The sequence below is a fragment of the Pseudophryne corroboree genome, chromosome 5, assembly GCF_028390025.1.
Source record: "Pseudophryne corroboree isolate aPseCor3 chromosome 5, aPseCor3.hap2, whole genome shotgun sequence".
Classification (NCBI taxonomy): domain Eukaryota; kingdom Metazoa; phylum Chordata; class Amphibia; order Anura; family Myobatrachidae; genus Pseudophryne; species Pseudophryne corroboree.
In genome coordinates, this window is record NC_086448.1 from 585728216 (window position 1) to 585748451 (window position 20236).

Sequence of the window (20236 nt, forward strand, 5' to 3'; positions counted from 1 at the left end):
GAGTGTTTGCTGGTGCTCCAGTGTTCGGCACGTGGTGGCTGAGTGCCGAAAGTGGCTGGCAATTTATTGGGCCACCAACAGCATCTCCTGCATTCCCCTGTAACTTTTCAAAAAATTCTGCACCACCACATTAATTGTATGTGCAAAACATGGGACGTGCTGGAATTTGCCCAGATGTAATGCACGCACAATATTGGTGGCATTGTACGATATCACAAATCCCCAGGAGAGTCTAAGTGGGGTAAGCCATTGTGTGATGATGTCCCTCAGTTTCCGTAAGAGGTTGTCAGTGGTGTGCCTCTTATGGAAACTGGTGATACACAGTGTAGCCTGCCTAGGAAAGAGCTGGCCTTTGTGAGATGCTGCTACTGGTGCTGCTGCTGTTGTTGCTGCGGGAGGCAATACAGCTACCCAGTGGGCTGTCACAGTCATGTAGTCCTTAGTTTGCCCTGCTCCACTTGTCCACATGTCCATGGTTAAGTGGACACTGGGTACAGCCGCATTTTTCAGGACACTGAGGACACTTTTCTTAATGTCCTTGTACAGTCCGGGAATCGCTTTCGTAGTGAAGTGGAATCTAGATGGGATTTGGTACCAGGGACACACTACCTCCATCAATTGTCTAAATCCCACTGCACCAACAGTGGATACCGGATGCACATCTAGCACCAACATATATTTCAAGGCCTCAGTTATCCACTTTGCAACAGGGTGACTGCTGTCATATTTCATCTTCCTCGCAAAGTACTGTTGGACAGTCAATTGCTTAGTTGAAGTAGTACAAGTGGTCTTCCAACTTCCCCTCTGGGATGATGATCACCTCCCAGCAGCACCAACAGCAGTGGCAGCAGCAGTAGGCGTACCATTTAAGGATCCTCTGGAGGAATCCCGGTTAGGAGAGGACTCGTCAGTCATTCCAGTGACATGGCCTGCAGGACTACTGACGTTCCTGACTGAGGAAAAAATTGAAGTTGAGGGAGTTGGTGATGTGGCTTCCAGGAGCTTGGGTACAAGAGGAAGAAGGGATTTAGGTGTCAGTGGACTGCTTACACTCTTACCCAAAGTTTCTGAACTTGACAATGACTTCTGATGAATGTGCTGCAGGTGACGTATAAGGGAGGATGTTCCTAGGTGGCTAACGTCCTTACCCCTACTTATTAGGGATTGACAAAGGCAACACACGGCTTGACACCTGTTGTCGGGATTTGTGGAGAAATATTTCCACACTGAAGAGGTGGCTTTTTTGGTATTTTTCTCCTCAGCGCCAGCGACACCCATATCCTCCTCCTGGTGTACTTCAGAAGTGACATCTTCAATTTGAATATCAGAAACTGGACTGTGGGTACTCCTTCCAGAACTTGTAGAGGGCATGCAAATGGTAGAAGGAGCCACCTATTCCTGTCCAGTGTTGGGAAATTCAGGCATCACAACCGCCGACACACTTGGACTCTCCTTGGGGATTTGTGATACCATCTTAGAACGCACAGTTCTAAGCGGTGCTTTTGCCAGCTTAACTCTTATAGTTTTTCTAGCGGGAGGATGAGGGCTTCCATCGTCATGTGAAGCTGAACCACTAGTCATGAAAATAGGCCAGGGCCTTAGCCGTTCCTTGCCACTTCGTGTCGTAAATGGCATATTGGCGAGTTTACGTTTCTCCTCAGATTATTTAAATTAATTTTTTGGGTAATTTTACTGAACTTTGGCTTTTTGGATTTTACATGCCCTCTACTATGACATTGGGCACCGGCCTTGGCAGACGACGTTGATGGCATTTCATTGTCTATGTCATGACTAGTGGCAGCAGCTTCAGCACTAGGAGGAAGTGTTTCTTGATCTTTCCCTATTTTATCCTCCAAATTTTTGATCTCCATTAGTTTTCTGGAGTTATATAACAATGGGGGTAATTCCGAGTTGATCGCAGCATCAAATTTGTTAGCAGTTGGACAAAACCATTTGCACTGCAGGTGAGGCAGATATAACATTTGCAGGGAGAGTTAGATTTGGGTGGGTTATTTTGTTTCTGTGCAGGGTAATTACTTGCTGCTTTATTTTTACACTGCAATTTAGATTTCAGATTGAACACACCACACCCAAATCTAACTCTCTCTGCACATGTTATATCTGCTTCCCCTGCAGTGCACATGGTTTTGCCCAACTGCTACCAAAATTCCTGCTGCGATCAACTCAGAATAACCCCCAATATGTGGCACAGGAGAGCGTACCCCTATGCCACACAGGGCAAACTCTGTAAAAAATATTTGGATTAAATATTAATAATCCCTTTATTTGGAGTAAAAAATATACAGCAAAGGACATCACCACTGGACTTATACAGCAGTACCACTGGAATGGACTTATATGGCTGTACCACATGACTGGACGTATACAGCAGTACCACTGGACTTATACGGCAGTACCACTGGACTGGACTTATATGGCAGTACCATTGGACTTTTACGGCAGTACCCCTGGACTGGACTTATATGGCAGTACCACTGGACTTATACGGCAGTACCACTGGACTTATACAACAGTATCTCTAGACTTATAGGGCAGTACCACTGGACTTATACGTCAGTACCACTGGACAGGATTTATACGGCAGTACCACTGGACTTATACGGCAGTATCACTAGACTTATATGGCAGTACCACAGGACTTATACAGCAGTACCACTGGACTTATACGGCAGTATCACTGGACTTATACAGCAGTACCACTGGACTTATACAGCAGCACTACTGGACTGGACTTATACATCAGTACCACTGGACATATACAGCAGTACCATGGGACTTATATGGCAGTATCACTGGTCTTATATGGCAGTACCACTGGACTTATATGGCAATACCACTGGACTTATACAGCAGTATCACTGGACTAGATTTATACGGCAGTACCACTGGACTTATACGGCAGTATCACTGGACTTATATGGCAGTACCACTGGACTTATATGGCAGTACCAATGGACTTATACAGCAGTATCACTGGACTGGATTTATACAGCAGTACCACTGGACTTATACGGCAGTATCACTGGACTTATATGGTAGTACCACTGGACTTATACAGCAGGGTTTGGATCATCAAATCGACAGTTTCTAGGTCGACAATGTTGAAGTCGACCACTATATATTGACAGTCACTAGGTCTACAGGGTCTGAAGGTCGACAGGGTTTCTAGGTTGACATGTGCTAGGTCGACAGGTCAAAAGGTCAACATGAGTTTTTCATGTTTTTTTGGTGTTGTTTTCTTCGTACAGTGACCGGGAACCCCAATTAGTGCACCGTGTCCCCTCACATGGCTCGCTTCGCTCGCCATGCTTCGGGAAAGGTGCCTCGCTCTGCTACCGCTTCACTCGGCACAGATTACAGTTCCAATCGTAGTCCACGTAGATCGTTAAGTATGAAAAAGTTCAAAAAAGGGAAAATGTGAAAAACTCATGTTGACCTTTTGACCTGTCGACCTAGCACATGTCAACCTATAACCCCTGTCGACCTTCAGACCCTGTGGACCTAGTGACTGTCAACCTATAGTGGTTGACCTAAACATTGTCGACCTAGACAGTGTCGATCTTCAGACCGGATGCCATACAGCAGTACCACTGGACTTATACGGCAGTACCACTGGACTTATATGGCAGTACCATTGGACTTATACAGCAGTATCACTGGACTTATATGGCAGTACCACTGGACTGGACTTATATGATAGCACTGGACTTATATGGCAGTATCACTGGACTTATATGGCAGTACCACTGGACTTATACGGCAGTACCACTGGACTTATACGGCAGTAACCCTGGACTTATACAGCAGTACCCCTGGACTTATACAGCAGCACCACTGGACATGTAGCACAACACAACACATCTGCACTGTACTTATACAGCAGCACCACTGGACATATGGCAGCACAGGACACAGCACCACTGGACTTATGGCAGCACAGGACACCACCACTGGACTGATGCAGCACAAGACAGCACCACTGGACTGGACTTATACAGCAGCACTGGACTTGTGGCAGCACAGGACAACACCACTGTGACTGGACTGATGCAGCACAATACACCACCACTTGACTGATGCAGCAAAAAACAGCACCACTGGAGTGGACTTATAAGCCAGCACTGAGATTATGGCAGCACAGGACACCACCACTGTGACTGGACTGATGTAGCACAGGACACCACCACTGGACTGATGCAGCACAAGACAACACTGAAATGACACATAAGAGCAGGTCGCCACACCACTTTCCCGCACAGACAGACACTGAGGAGAGAGCACGTCCTATCGCTACACTCTCCAGGACTGGAGTGAAAATGGTGGTGAAAATGGAGTGAAATGTGCGGCTCCTTATATGGATTCCAAAACCCGTGAGAATCCCATGGCGGGATGATTTCATTTTGCCTCGTTCTGGTTTTTCGAGTCTGGCGGGAAAACCCGAGCTGGACTCAGATGTGATGTTTGGTAGGGTTCGGTTCTTAGAGAACCGAACCTGCTCATCTCTAATATATTTATACTCATGGGTGTATTTAGGGGTCCGAGCGCCCCTGGCAAAGTAAAAGACTGGTGCCCCCCCCCATATTTTAAATAGGGAAGGCACGTGTGCCAAAAAAGGGACATGGCCACTCAATAGTACCCCAATTCAAATTACACCACAATAGTGTGCCTTACTCACAATACACAGCACAATAATGTACAGTACATTATTCACGTTATGCTACACAGTAGTACCAGGGGCATCTCTAGACAGGAGGGGACCCGTGTGCAAACTCCATGTTTGGGCCCCCTCCTCTCTCATAGCCATCGCCACTCTCTCATAGCCATCAGCACAGTGCCAGAGTCTACAGCATATGCGCAGGACTCAGAAAAATGGCCACCGCGCCATTTTCTTTAAGTCCTACGCATGCGCTGTACAGTGCCAGAGTCTCTAGTGCACTGTACAGCACACTAGAGGGGACCCATACACAGTCAGCGATGGACTCTGGAAAGGAAAGTATAGGAGAAATGGGTGCAGTGTGAGCCCCCGTGGACTCAGGGGCCCGTGTGCACCGCACACACTGCACCCATTATAGATACACCACTGAGTACTACCCTTTATACACATTATGCCACACAGTAGTGCCCATATATATGGGAAGGCGTGCATGCTCCTGGGAAAGTGGGCGTGGTCTCACAATTTTATATTATATCAAACTATAAATATATAATCATACCCCCTACACATGCACACGCACAATTAGCAGCCTTACACATAATACTCACAGTAGTTCTCCTTACACATAATGTCCCGAGTATAGTGTTAGATGCACATAATGTCCCACAGTATAGTGCCAGTTACACATATTGACCCCAGTAGTGCAGTGCCAGATACACATAATGCCTCTGAGTATAGTGCCAAATACACATATGCCTCCACAGTGCCAGATACACATACAGTATGCTCCCACAGTACCAGCCACTCATATGCCCGAACAGTGCCAGACACTCAAATGCCCCCACAGTGCCAGATACACATATGCCCCCACAGCGTCAGACACATGTATGCCCCCACAGTGCCAGACACACATATGCCCCAACAGTGCCAGACACACATATTCCCCATGTTGATTTTACTATTAAAGGCAGCACTTTTAGGTAGATTCACTTTTAGAGGCAGCAGCTATCCCCCCATGTAGTTCCTCAACAGCAGGGATGCCCATTAATGATCAAAGAATGCAGCAGCCACTATAATTGGCGCCAGGGTCCAGCACCACACCACAATACAGACAAGAAACTCTACATAAACTACAGCTCCCAGCAGCTGCTGCTGCATGCTGTGATCATTACTGGGCATCCATGCTGGTGAGGAACTACACGGGGGTGGGGGGATAGCTGCTGCCTCTAAAAGTGAATCTACAGTACCTACTGTCCGTGGATGGGCACCTCTGGATGGCACCCCTCCTCGACTGGCGCCCCTGGCGAGTGCCATCCTGGCCAATAGGAAGATACACCCCTGTTTATACTTATCTGCATCAATAAAATGCATCCATTACATAAACATTATTATGAGGCTTTTGCTGAGTTTCAAAGCATTTGTGTCATTAAGCACAGATGTTAAATGTATTTACTCAAAAAAATGCAATTGCGTGTATAAGCAAATGACACTTATTTTGATAATGAAAAATGAAATTTGAATGAAATAATAAAATAAATCACAAATAAGGTAAATCAAAAGCAACAGTCAGCTTCAGCGGTGAATCCATAAAGCAGAAAAACCAATGATAAGAAATGTAATTATCTCCACAAAAAGGAGAAACTCACTTACAGTACCTCTTAAACTAAAAAAATAACTAAAATAAATATTTCTGCTAGTGCTAATGCAATAATAAATATGACAATTAAAGTAGCTATACAGTATGTCAAATGATCCAAAAAATAAATAATTAAATATCAAAGCAGTTGTTTATATGTAGCAGGTGCTGCAAATTAATGAGAGGGTGCAGTAATTGATCATTATCTTAGAATAAATAAGTGGCCAGCTTGCTGTACATGTATCATTCCAGAATGTCCAATATGCTGTTTCCAGAATTGCCTCTTAAGCATGTAGTCACAGTGGGCTAATAATGGGAAACTACCAAAGCAATGTTTCACAGACTCTGTAATTACAGTCCAGGTTTTAATTATATCATTGCTTGAGTACAGATGGTTAAATCAAATTGACTGAGGTACCAATTTAGTTACCTGTTCTCACGCCTGGATACCCTTAACCCTGGACTGTAATGGTGAAGTTTGGGAACCTCTGTACCAAGCACCAATGGCCTCTTACAGCTATTGGCCTATGTATATAAACGCAAGGAAATAGGGGATTGTCTAATATAACAGAAACCCAACTGAAGTGTTTCATCCGTACAGTAGTAAATTGTTTCAAAGATAATGAGGGGAAGTAGTCTATAGTTATTTAACCACCTACAGTCACCTTATTACCTCAATTCTTGATTCATTTCTTTATAATTACTGTAGCTAAAACATGTGCTGGTCACACTGTATTGGTACCTTAGTGTATAATGATCAAGGCCAGCAACAGAAATCTTGCAGCCAAGCACACTCATGTAGGTACTGGCTGGCTGGCCATTGTGTTCCTCCAGGCTCATCCACCCTCTGTCTCTTCAGCCAACCTTATCCTTGCCTGTTTCTCTCAGCCTTATCCCTACTATGTCTCTCCAGCACTATCGCTGTGTCTCCAGCCTCAACCTCCCTGTGTCACTTCATCTCAGTCACCTACTCATGTCCCCTGTGTCTCTAAGCCTCATCCCCCTGATGTCTTTCAGCCTCCTTCCCCACCATGTGTCTCTCAGTCTCATTTCCCACCCTGTGTCTCTTAGCAACATCTCCCACCATCTCTCTCAGCCTCATCTTACCTGTTACTAACCCCCAACCTGTGTCTCTCAGCCTCAACCCCAACCTACATGTTTCTGAGTCTCAACCAAAACCCTCCTCTGTGTCTCAGCATCCATACTCCACCATGTATCAGCCCTATCAGCCCTTGTCTCAACATAAAATCCCATTGTGTCTCCCCAGCCCTGTGTTTTCAGCTTGATCCCCTGTCACACCTCATCTCTAGTCCCGCTAACCCCAGCTCATGTCTCTCTAGCCCTCCAAACCCCAGCTCATGTATCTCTAGGCACCCATGACCCCCTCTCATGTCTCTCTAGCCCCTATGACTCCCACTCATGTTTGTCAGTCATGCCCACACTTACCTCCTGTAGACTGCTAAGTCTGCTTCTCCCATTCGTGGTCACGAGAATCGTGGCTCCTCTCTGAACCTGCATCATGACATTATGATGTAGCATTGTTCTGGCAACAAAAACTTTATTGTGCCGGTCACACACCAGGCTCCTGTGGCTACTGTGTGTTGTGCTATATACATAAGTTGAGAAGCGCCATTTTACAGGCAAGGGGTTCACATGTTCAAGATTCCTGAAAGACTGGGCCTGAATGACATACAAGTATGAAAAATAAAGACCTTATAAACTAATTTTATGTGATAGCAAATAAATGTGTTGTTATACAAAAGAAATCCTAACTATTCTCCTGGGAGTACATAATATAAACATACCAAGTGCTGCGCTGGTGCAAAGATCTGTAAACCTACATTGTCAATAGTCTGAACATTTTGCTATACCCCTGTCATATCACTACTAAACATCCAGGAATAATCTCCATGTTCAACTTCATGTATAAACACATGAGTGTTGACTTTATTTACATTATTTTGTTTCTGCTTCATAAAGCACAGTTACATTCTCTTTAGACCAAGGGTACTGTAATAAAAATCAAGTGTGCTTAGAACCCTATTCAGGTTGGGTTGCTAATCTTGCTAAAAAGCAGTTGCTGCGATCAAATAATTGCCGCCCACAAATAAAGAAAAAAATGGCCATTGCAGAAATTGTGAATGCATCGCAATGCCGATGCGATCGCATAACTATATGCAAATGCTGGAACATCAAAGAGTTTTTCCATATGCGCCAAACAAAGTAATCATCAATTCGGCATACACAATAGGCTGGAAGATGTCATCGCTGTCATCAGAGACCCACCCGAAAAATGCCTTACCACGCCTGCGTTTTTTCAAACGAACCCACAAAACACCATGTTTCCTCCCATGAATGCTGGCTTCCTGTCAATCAATATGCAATTGCGTTGAAGCACAATGCGTTCGCAGAAATAATCATTAATCACAGGTGTGTACGCACAGTGCAATCTCTATGCATATGCAGTCATTTAATAATCGGCTGGATTGCGTTTTCTCAAATTTTGCAATCCAACCTGAATAGGGGCCTTAATATATACAAATTCAGAAAAGTACATTCAAAATGTATTTAAATATGATACTTATCTAGCAAAATTCTTTCATAAATATACATACTTGATATGGAACTTTAACATTTTTGTTTATGCTCTAAAGAAAGGGGACTTATCATACCTACATACTTAGTTCAAGGAAATTGTAATAAATATATAATTATGTTACTCAAAAACCTTATATCTATACTCAAGTACAGTACAGTACAGTACAATCCTGTACTTGTATGTCTACTGTAGGCCTAAGACAAGTAGGAATACATATACATATGTTATGTATATTGCACAAGTAGGAAAACCTATGTATATTGCATATACCATAACCTATGTTTTGAGAAAATATATCTTGCTTAAGTTTTTAATACATAATGGCCCTCATTCCGAGTTGTTCGCTCGGTATTTTTCATCGCATCGCAGTGAAAATCCGCTTAGTACGCATGCGCAATGTTCGCACTGCGACTGCGCCAAGTAACTTTACTATGATGAAAGTATTTTTACTCACGGCTTTTTCTTCGCTCCGGCGATCGTAATGTGATTGACAGGAAATGGGTGTTACTGGGCGGAAACACGGCGTTTCAGGGGCGTGTGGCTGAAAACGCTACCGTTTCCGGAAAAAACGCAGGAGTGGCCGGGGAAACGGTGGGAGTGCCTGGGCGAACGCTGGGTGTGTTTGTGACGTCAACCAGGAACGACAAGCACTGAAATGATCGCACAGGCAGAGTAAGTCTGGAGCTACTCTGAAACTGCTAAGTAGTTAGTAATCGCAATATTGCGAATACATCGGTCGCAATTTTAAGATGCTAAGATACACTCCCAGTAGGCGGCGGCTTAGCGTGTGTAACTCTGCTAAATTCGCCTTGCGACCGATCAACTCGGAATGAGGGCCAATATTTCTCTGAAGTTTTATTATTCAAAGTTAGCCATTTTGAGACATTCTCGGGAAACATTTATCTAGCAAGTATTAAATATCCTCTTTTCATCAATAATGTGCAGTTTAATAAATGGTTTGCTTTGAATAGCAGATAATTGAAGTACTTACTGATTGAACTTTGAATGCTCAATCAATGTGTAATAGTGCTCTCAATATGTACTTTCTTTATTTCCAGATATATTTGCGATTTTTGGACTATGAAATGCAAAATTCAAATGAATGTAAAAGGAATTTTGTTGCTGTGTACGATGGAAGTAGTTCAGTAGAAGATTTGAAAGCTAAATTTTGCAGCACTGTTGCTAACGATGTGATGCTGCGCACGGGTCTTGGAGTCATCCGAATGTGGGCAGATGAAGGCAGCCGCACAAGCCGTTTCCAGATGCTCTTTACATCTTTCCAAGAACGTAAGGCAATTTTTTTCTTAGGATATACAAATGTACCATAGTGCATGTTTACACTGATCATGGTTTATGTCCTGTGAAGCATAACATTAATAACACAATTACTGTAAGTTACATAAGAAATATTGGCCCTCATGTAGAGTATTGTGTTTTGTGTGAAATTGCTTTGTGCGTGCCCTTTTGTGAGTCTGGTACTTATACCAGCATGGAGAGTGAAGTGACATTCCTACTTACAGTAGGTTATACAGTATATGTCTGAGAAAACAATGTTGTTTGTGGGTGGTCAAGGGTAGGTACAGATAGTTGTTGATGATGATAATCACCAGCACTTGCAAGCTGCTGCCGATTGCACTACTAACTATGGTCGATGGTTTCTTTTTGCGCAGACATAGAGTATATAATGCTTTTGTAATTATTACTATAATCTAAAAATATGGTGGAATCTACATTTAATTACTTGGATGTAAGCTGTCGTATTGCTTTCTCTGTCAAGATAATATTCTATTTTACCATTGGATACCACATAAACAGTGTCACAGTAAAGTATATTTGTAAGTAGAAAAAATAATAGGCACAGTAAAGCTGGGTACACACTAGATGATAAATTGGGCAATTTATAATTTTTAGCCAAATCGGAATAACAAATTGTTAACATTATCTAGTGTGTACGCATTATCGCATGCTCCTGTGCATCATTCATCGCATCTTCAGAACTGAAGATATATTTAAAGATTTTGTTCAAATCATCTAGCGTCTAGTATGTACACACTACTGGACACACACACACACACACACACACACACACACACACACACACACACACAGTATATAAAATGACTGAATGATGCAAGATATATCTTTTGGTCATCTGAAAGACTGCACAGTGTGTACGCACTAAGGGCCTTATTCAGTAAGGCCTGCAGAAGTGCGAATATCTATTTGCAATTTCCACACTTCTGCGCATGCATGCACAGTGGTGCGCACATATGTAAGGTCTTAAATGGTAATCGCATATGACGCAGTGTTTTGTGGGCATCAACGCACCTTTTAGGGTGCGTTGATGCCCACACCATCTTTGAAGTCTCGAAATGATAACTACACATTTTGTACGTTTTAAAATAATTTATTTTTAGATGGAAACTGCTTTGATTATTTGATTTAACTTTGATTTATATTTTGTTTTAGTTTTTTTTTGTAAGAAACATTTATCATCCATGTATTGACATTTGAGAAAATGTAATTGTCTTGTCTTGTCCCAGTAGTTTAGCATTTAACAAATCTGCAGCCCTAGAAAATTTGTTTTGATGACTTATGCCTTTTAAATGGATTAAATAGATTTTCATTTTTTTTCCCTTCTCAGCCTTAATGGTATTGCAATTTTTTTTATAAATAGCTTATGCAAAGGCTGGCATTACCCTATAGAAGCCTATGGGCTTCTTTCCACATCAGTGCTGTCAGAGGGATCCAATTGGATTCCCTCCCAGCATCCCTTGTGGCCACCGCCTCCTTCTGCGTATACACAGATGGATTCCCGGGACCCTCCAAGCTGTATCTCCTGCTGGGATGATTCTGGAATCCCTGTTGGTTTTGGACCTTTATAAGGAAGCTTACCTTTTAGAACTTACATGTATGTATGGATATGTATTTGTATTCATTTGTATTAATAAATAACTCATATTTTTTAATCATAAAATTTCGTTACTATTTTATGATACCACTAGGACACTATTGAAGTGCACAGGACTAAGGAACTTCACCTAAGCGAGCTTAGGCAAAAAAAAATGTTTTTGCCCCCACATTGTGGGACGTCATTATACACCTGAATACAGAGCACAAGTCACTTTAAGAAATTGCTTGTTGCACTAGGAGTTGCATTTCTTCTTTTTATTTTTAATATATATATATATATATATATATATATTAGGGATGTGCACCGGAAATTTTTCGGGTTTTGTGTTTTTGGTTTTGGATTTGGTTCCGAGGCCGTGTTTTGGATTCGGATGTGTCTTGGCAAAACCTCCCTGAAATTTTTTTGTCGGATTCGGGTGTGTTTTGGATTCGGGTGTTTTTTTAAAAAAAAAACTCAAAAAACAGCTTAAATCATAGAATTTGGGGGTCCTAAAATTTGCACGAGGTCGCTGGATGACTAAACTAAGCGACCCAAGTGGCCTACACAAACACCTGGCCCATCTAGGAGTGGCACTGCAGTGTCAGACAGGATGGTACTTCAAAAAAATAGTCCCCAAACAGCACATGATGCAAAGAAAAAAAGAGGCGCAATGAGGTAGCTGTGTGACTAAGCTAAGCGACCCAAGTGGCCGACACAAACACCTGGCCCATCTAGGAGTGGCACTGCAGTGTCAGACAGGATGGCAGATTTAAAAAATAGTCCCCAAACAGCACATGCTGCAAAGAAAAAAAGAGGTACAATGAGGTCGATGTGTGACTAAGCTAAGCGACCCAAGTGGCCGACACAAACACCTGGCCCATCTAGTCCCCAAACAGCACATGATGCAAAGAAAAATGAAAGAAAAAAGAGGTGCAAGATGGAATTGTCCTTGGGCCCTCCCACCCACCCTTATGTTCTATAAACAGGACATGCACACTTTAACAAACCCATAATTTCAGCGACAGGGTCTGCCACACGACTGTGACTGAAATGACTGGTTGGTTTGGGCCCCCACCAAAAAAGAAGCAATCAATCTCTCCTTGCACAAACTGGCTCTACAGAGGCAAGATGTCCACCTCCTCCTCATCGTCCGATTCCTCACCCCTTTTACTGTGTACATCCCCCTCCTCACAGATTATTAATTCATCCCCACTGGAATCCACCATCTCAGGTCCCTATGTACTTTCTGGAGGCAATTGCTGCTGGTGAATGTCTCCACGGAGGAATTGATTATAATTCATTTTGATGAACATCATCTTCTCCACAATTTCTGGAAGTAACCTTGTACGCCGATTGCTGACAAGGTGAGCGGCTGCACTAAACACTCTTTCAGAGTACACACTTGAGGGGGGGCAACTTAGGTAAAATAAAGCCAGTTTGTGCAAGGGCCTCCAAATTGCCACTTTTTCCTGCCAGTATACATACGTGCCTACTTGGATGCGGTCACTCATATAATCCTCCACCATTCTTTCAATGGTGAGAGAATCATATGCAGTGACAGTAGACGACATGTCAGTAATTGTTGGCAGGTCCTTCAGTTCCAGGCCAGATGTCAGCACTCGCTCCAGACTGCCCTGCATCACCGCCAGCGGGTGGGCTCGGAATTCTTAGCCTTTTCCTCGCACCCCCAGTTGCGGGAGAATGTGAAGGAGGAGCTGTTGACGGGTCACGTTCCGCTTGACTTGACAATTTTCTCACCAGCAGGTCTTTGAACCTCTGCAGACTTGTGTCTGCCGGAAAGAGAGATACAACGTAGGTTTTAAATCTAGGATCGAGCACGTTGGCCAAAATGTGGTGCTCTGATTTCAACAGATTGACCACCCGTGAATCCTGGTTAAGCAAATTAAGGGCTCCGTCCACAAGTCCCACATGCTTAGCGGAATCGCTCTGTTTTAGCTCCTCCTTCAATGTCTCCAGCTTCTTCTGCAAAAGCCTGATGAGGGGAATGACCTGACTCAGACTGGCAGTGTCTAAACTGACTTCACGTGTGGCAAGCTCAAAGGGTTGCAGAACCTTGCACAAGACGGAAATCATTCTCCACTGCGCTTGAGTCAGGTGCATTCCCCCTCCTTTGCCTATATCGTAGGCAGATGTATAGGCTTGAATGGCCTTTTGCTGCTCCTCCATCCTCTGAAGCATATAGAGGGTTGAATTCCACCTCGTTACCACCTCTTGCTTCAGATGATGGCAGGGCAGGTTCAGGACTATTTGCTGGTGCTCCAGTCTTCGGCACGTGGTGGCTGAATGCCGAAAGTGGCCCGCAATTCTTCGGGCCACCGACAGCATCTCTTGCACGCCCCTGTCGTTTTTTAAATAATTCTGCACCACCAAATTCAATGTATGTGCAAAACATGGGACGTGCTGGAATTTGCCCAGATGTAATGCACGCACAATATTGGTGGCGTTGTCCGATGTCACAAATCCCCAGGAGAGTCCAATTGGGGTAAGCCATTCTGCGATGATGTTCCTCAGTTTCCGTAAGAGGTTGTCAGCTGTGTGCCTCTAATGGAAAGTGGTGATACGAAGCGTAGCCTGCCTAGGAACGAGTTGGCGTTTGCGAGATGCTGCTACTGGTGCCGCCGCTGCTGTTCTTGCTGCGGGAGGCAATACATCTACCCAGTGGGCTGTCACAGTCATATAGTCCTGAGTCTGCCCTGCTCCACTTGTCCAAATGTCCGTGGTTAAGTGGACATTGGGTACAACTGCATTTTTAGGACACTGGTGACTCTTTTTCTGACGTCTGTGTACATTTTCGGTATTGCCTGCCTAGAGAATTGGAACCTAGATGGTATTTGGTACAGGGTACACCATACCTCATTCAAGTCTCTAGTTGCCTGTGAATTAACGGTGGATACTGGAAACACGTTTCTCACCATATAGGCTGCCAAGGCCTGAGTTATCCGCTTTGCAGCAGGATGACTGCTGTGATATTTCATCTTCCTCGCAAAGTACTGTTGGACAGTCAATTGCTTACTGGAAGTAGTACAAGTGGTCTTCCGACATCCCCTCTGGGATGACGATCGACTCCCAGCAGCAACAACAGCAGCGCCAGCAGCAGTAGGCGTTACACTCAAGGATGCATCGGAGGAATCCCAGGCAGGAGAGGACTCGTCAGACTTGACAGTGACATGGCCTGCAGGACTATTGGCTTTCCTGTGTAAGGAGGAAATTGACACTGAGGGAGTTGGTGGTGTGGTTTGCAGGAGCTTGGTTACAAGAGGAAGGGATTTAGTGGTCAGTGGTCTGCTTCCGCTGTCATCCAAAGTTTTTGAACTTGTCACTGACTTCTGATGAATGCGGTCAAGGTGACGTATAAGGGAGGATGTTCCTAGGTGGTTAACGTCCTTACCCCCTACTTATTACAGCTTGACAAAGGCAACACATGGCTTGACACCAGTTGTCCGCATTTCTGTTGAAATAATTCCACACCGAAGAGGTGATTTTTTTTGTATTTTGAGCAGGCATGTCAATGGCCATATTCGTCCCACGGACAACAGGTGTCTCCCCGGGTGCCTAACCACCTCACCATCAGAATCCTCCGTGTCAATTTCTTCCCCAGCGCCAGCAACACCCATATCCTCATCCTGGTGTACTTCAACAGTGACATCTTCAATTTGACTATCAGGAACTGAACTGCGGGTGCTCCTTCCTGCACTTGCAGGGGGCGTGCAAATGGTGGAAGGCGCAACCTCTTCCCGTCCAGTGTTGGGAAGGTCAGGCATCGCAACCGACACAATTGGACTCTCATTGGGGATTTGTGATTCAGAAGAACGCACAGTTCTTTGCTGTGGTTTTGCCATCTTAGCTCTTTTAAGTTTTCTAGCAGGAGGATGAGTGCTTCCATCCTCAGGTGAAGCTGAACCACTAGCCTTGAACATAGGCCAGGGCCTCAGCCGTTCCTTGCCACTCCGTGTCATAAATGGCACATTGGTAAGTTTACGCTTCTCCTCAGACAATTTTGATTTAGATTTTTGGGTCATTTTACTGAGCTTTATTTTTTGGGGATTTTACATGCTCTCTACTATGACATTGGGCATCGGCCTTGGCAGACGACGTTGATGGCATTTCATCGTCTCGGCCATGACTAGTGGCAGCAGCTTCAGCACGAGGTGGATGTGGATCTTGATCTTTCCCTATTTTACCCTCCACATTTTTGTTCTCCATTTTTTAATGTGTGGAATTATATGCCAGTAATATATCAATAGCAATGGCCTACTACTATATATACTGCGCACAACTGAAATGCACCACAGGTGTGGATGGATAGTATGCTTGACGACACAGAGGTAGGTAGAGCAGTGGCCTTCTGAACCGTACTGCTATATAGTATATACTGGTGGTCAGCTAATTGTGCAAAACTGAAATGCACCACAGGTATGGATGGATAGTATACTTGACGACACAGAGGTAGGTAGAGCAGTGGCCTACTGTACCATACTGCTAAATAGTATATACTGGTGGTCAGCAACCTGTGCAAAACTGAAATGCACAACAGGTATGGATGGATAGTATACTTGATGACACAGAGGTAGGTAGAGCAGCGGCCTACTGTACCATACTGCTATATATTATATACTGGTGGTCAGCAAACTGTGCAAAACTGAAATGCACCACAGGTATGGATGGATAGTATACTTGACGACACAGAGGTAGGTAAAGCAGTGGCCTACTGTACCGTACTGCTATATATTATATACTGGTGGTCAGCAAACTGTGCAAAACTGAAATGCACCACAGGTATGGATGGATAGTATACTTGACGACACAGAAGTAGGTAGAGCAGTGGCCTACTATACCATACTGCTATATAGTATATACTGGTGGTCAGCAAACTGTGCAAAACTGAAATGCACCACAGGTATTGATGGATAGTATACTTGACGGCACAGAGGTAAGTAGAGCAGTGGCCTACTGTACCATACTGCTAAATAGTATATACTGGTGGTCAGCAACCTGTGCAAAACTGAAATGCACAACAGGTATGGATGGATAGTATACTTGATGACACAGAGGTAGGTAGAGCAGCGGCCTACTGTACCATACTGCTATATATTATATACTGGTGGTCAGCAAACTGTGCAAAACTGAAATGCACCACAGGTATGGATGGATAGTATACTTGACGACACAGAGGTAGGTAAAGCAGTGGCCTACTGTACCGTACTGCTATATATTATATACTGGTGGTCAGCAAACTGTGCAAAACTGAAATGCACCACAGGTATGGATGGATAGTATACTTGACGACACAGAAGTAGGTAGAGCAGTGGCCTACTGTACCATACTGCTATATAGTATATACTGGTGGTCAGCAAACTGTGCAAAACTGAAATGCACCACAGGTATTGATGGATAGTATACTTGACGGCACAGAGGTAAGTAGAGCAGTGGCCTACTGTACCATACTGCTATATAGTATATACTGGTGGTCAGCAAACTGTGCAAAACTGAAATGCACCACAGGTATGGATGGATAGTATACTTGATGACACAGAGGTAGGTAGAGCAGTGGCCTACTGTACCATACTGCTATATAGTATATACTGGTGGTCAGCAAACTGTGCAAAACTGAAATGTACCACAGGTATGGATGGATAGTATACTTGACGACACAGAGGTAGGTAGAGCAGTGGCCTTCTGTACCGTACTGCTATATAGTATATACTGGTGATCAGTAAACTGGGCAAAACTGAAATGCACCACAGGTATGGATGGATAGTATACTTGACGACACAGAGGAAGATAGAGCAGTGGCCTACTGTACCGTACTGCTATATAGTATATACTGGTGGTCAGCAAACTTTGCAAAACTGAAATGCACCACATGTATGGATGGATAGTATACTTGACGACACAGAGGTAGGTAGAGCGGTGGCCTACTGTACCTTACTGCTATATATTATATACTGGTGGTCAGCAAACTGTGCAAAACTGAAATGCACCACAGGTATGGATGGATAGTATACTTGACGACACAGAGGTTGGTAGAGCAGTGACCTACTGTACCGTACTGCTATATATTATATACTGGTGGTCAGCAAACTGTGCAAAACTGAAATGCACCACAGGTATGGATGGATAGTATACCTGACGACACAGAGGTTGGTAGAGCAGTGGCCTACTGTACCGTACTGCTATATAGTATATACTGGTAGTCAGCAAACTGTGCAAAACTGAAATGCACCACAGGTATGGATTGATAGTATACTTGACGACACAGAGGTAGGTAGAGCAGTGGCCTTCTGTACTGTATTGCTATATAGTATATACTGGTGGTCAGCTAACTGCGCAAAACTGAAATGCACCACAGGTATGGATGGATAGTATACTTGACGACACAGAGGTAGGTAGAGCAGTGGCCTTCTGTACCGTACTGCTATATAGTATATACTGGTGGTCAGCTAACTGAAAAACTGAAATGCACCACAGGTATGGATGGATAGTATACTTGACGACACAGAGGTAGGTAAAGCAGTGGCCTACTGTACCGTACTGCTATATATTATATACTGGTGATCAGCAAACTGTGCAAAACTGAAATGCACCACAGGTATGGATGGATAGTATACTTGACGACACAGAAGTAGGTAGAGCAGTGGCCTACTGTACCATACTGCTATATAGTATATACTGGTGGTCAGCAAACTGTGCAAAACTGAAATGCACCACAGGTATGGATGGATAGTATACTTGACGGCACAGAGGTAAGTAGAGCAGTGGCCTACTGTACCATACTGCTATATAGTATATACTGGTGGTCAGCAAACTGTGCAAAACTGAAATGCACCACAGGTATGGATGGATAGTATACTTGATCACACAGAGGTAATTAGAGCAGCGGCCTACTGTACCATACTGCTATATATTATATACTGGTGGACAGCAAACTGTGCAAAACTGAAATGCACTACAGGTATGGATGGATAGTATACTTGACGACACAGAGGTAGGTAGAGCAGTGGCCTTCTGTACCGTACTGCTATATAGTATATACTGGTGATCAGTAAACTGTGCAAAACTGAAATGCACCACAGGTATGGATGGATAGTATACTTGATGACACAGAGGTAGGTAGAGCAGTGGCCTACTGTACCATACTGCTATATAGTATATACTGGTGGTCAGCAAACTGTGCAAAACTGAAATGTACCACAGGTATGGATGGATAGTATACTTGACGACACAGAGGTAGGTAGAGCAGTGGCCTTCTGTACCGTACTGCTATATAGTATATACTGGTGATCAGTAAACTGTGCAAAACTGAAATGCACCACAGGTATGGATGGATAGTATACTTGACGACACAGAGGAAGATAGAGCAGTGGCCTACTGTACCGTACTGCTATATAGTATATACCGGTGGTCAGCAAACTTTGCAAAACTGAAATGCACCACATGTATGGATGGATAGTATACTTGACGACACAGAGGTAGGTAGAGCAGTGGCCTACTGTACCTTACTGCTATATATTATATACTGGTGGTCAGCAAACTGTGCAAAACTGAAATGCACCACAGGTATGGATGGATAGTATACTTGACGACACAGAGGTAGGTAGAGCAGTGACCTACTGTACCTTACTGCTATATATTATATACTGGTGGTCAGCAAACTGTGCAAAACTGAAATGCACCACAGGTATGGATGGATAGTATACCTGACGACACAGAGGTTGGTAGAGCAGTGGCCTACTGTACCGTACTGCTATATAGTATATACTGGTAGTCAGCAAACTGTGCAAAACTGAAATGCACCACAGGTATGGATTGATAGTATACTTGACGACACAGAGGTAGGTAGAGCAGTGGCCTTCTGTACTGTATTGCTATATAGTATATACTGGTGGTCAGCTAACTGCGCAAAACTGAAATGCACCACAGGTATGGATGGATAGTATACTTGACGACACAGAGGTAGGTAGAGCAGTGGCCTTCTGTACCGTACTGCTATATAGTATATACTGGTGGTCAGCTAACTGAAAAACTGAAATGCACCACAGGTATGGATGGATAGTATACTTGACGACACAGAGGTAGGTAGAGCAGTGGCCTTCTGTACCGTACTGCTATATAGTATATACTGGTGGTCAGCAAACTGTGCAAAACTGAAATGCACCACAGGTATGGATGGATAGTATACTTGACGACACAGAGGTAGGTAGAGCAGTGAACTACTGTACCGTACTGCTATATATATAGTTATACTGGTGGTCAGCAAAATTCTGCACTGTCCTCCTACTGTTTACTACAATGCAGCACAGATATGGAGCGTTTTTCAGGCAGAGAACATATAATACTGGTGGTCACTGGTCACTGGTCAGCAAAACTCTGCACTGTCCTCCTACTATATAATACTGCTGGTCCCTAGTCCCC

At 43.9% G+C, this 20236-nt stretch overlaps 1 protein-coding gene across 1 annotated transcript in view; it reads left to right on the forward strand.

Moving 5' to 3' along the window:
• The window catches only part of NETO1 (neuropilin and tolloid like 1), a 285056-nt gene that overhangs the window by 180883 nt on the left and 83937 nt on the right, over positions 1–20236 (forward strand). The window contains exon 7 of the mRNA XM_063924971.1: positions 9969–10197. Coding sequence (XP_063781041.1) covers positions 9969–10197 — 229 coding nt within the window. The remainder of the gene's footprint in view (positions 1–9968; positions 10198–20236) is intronic.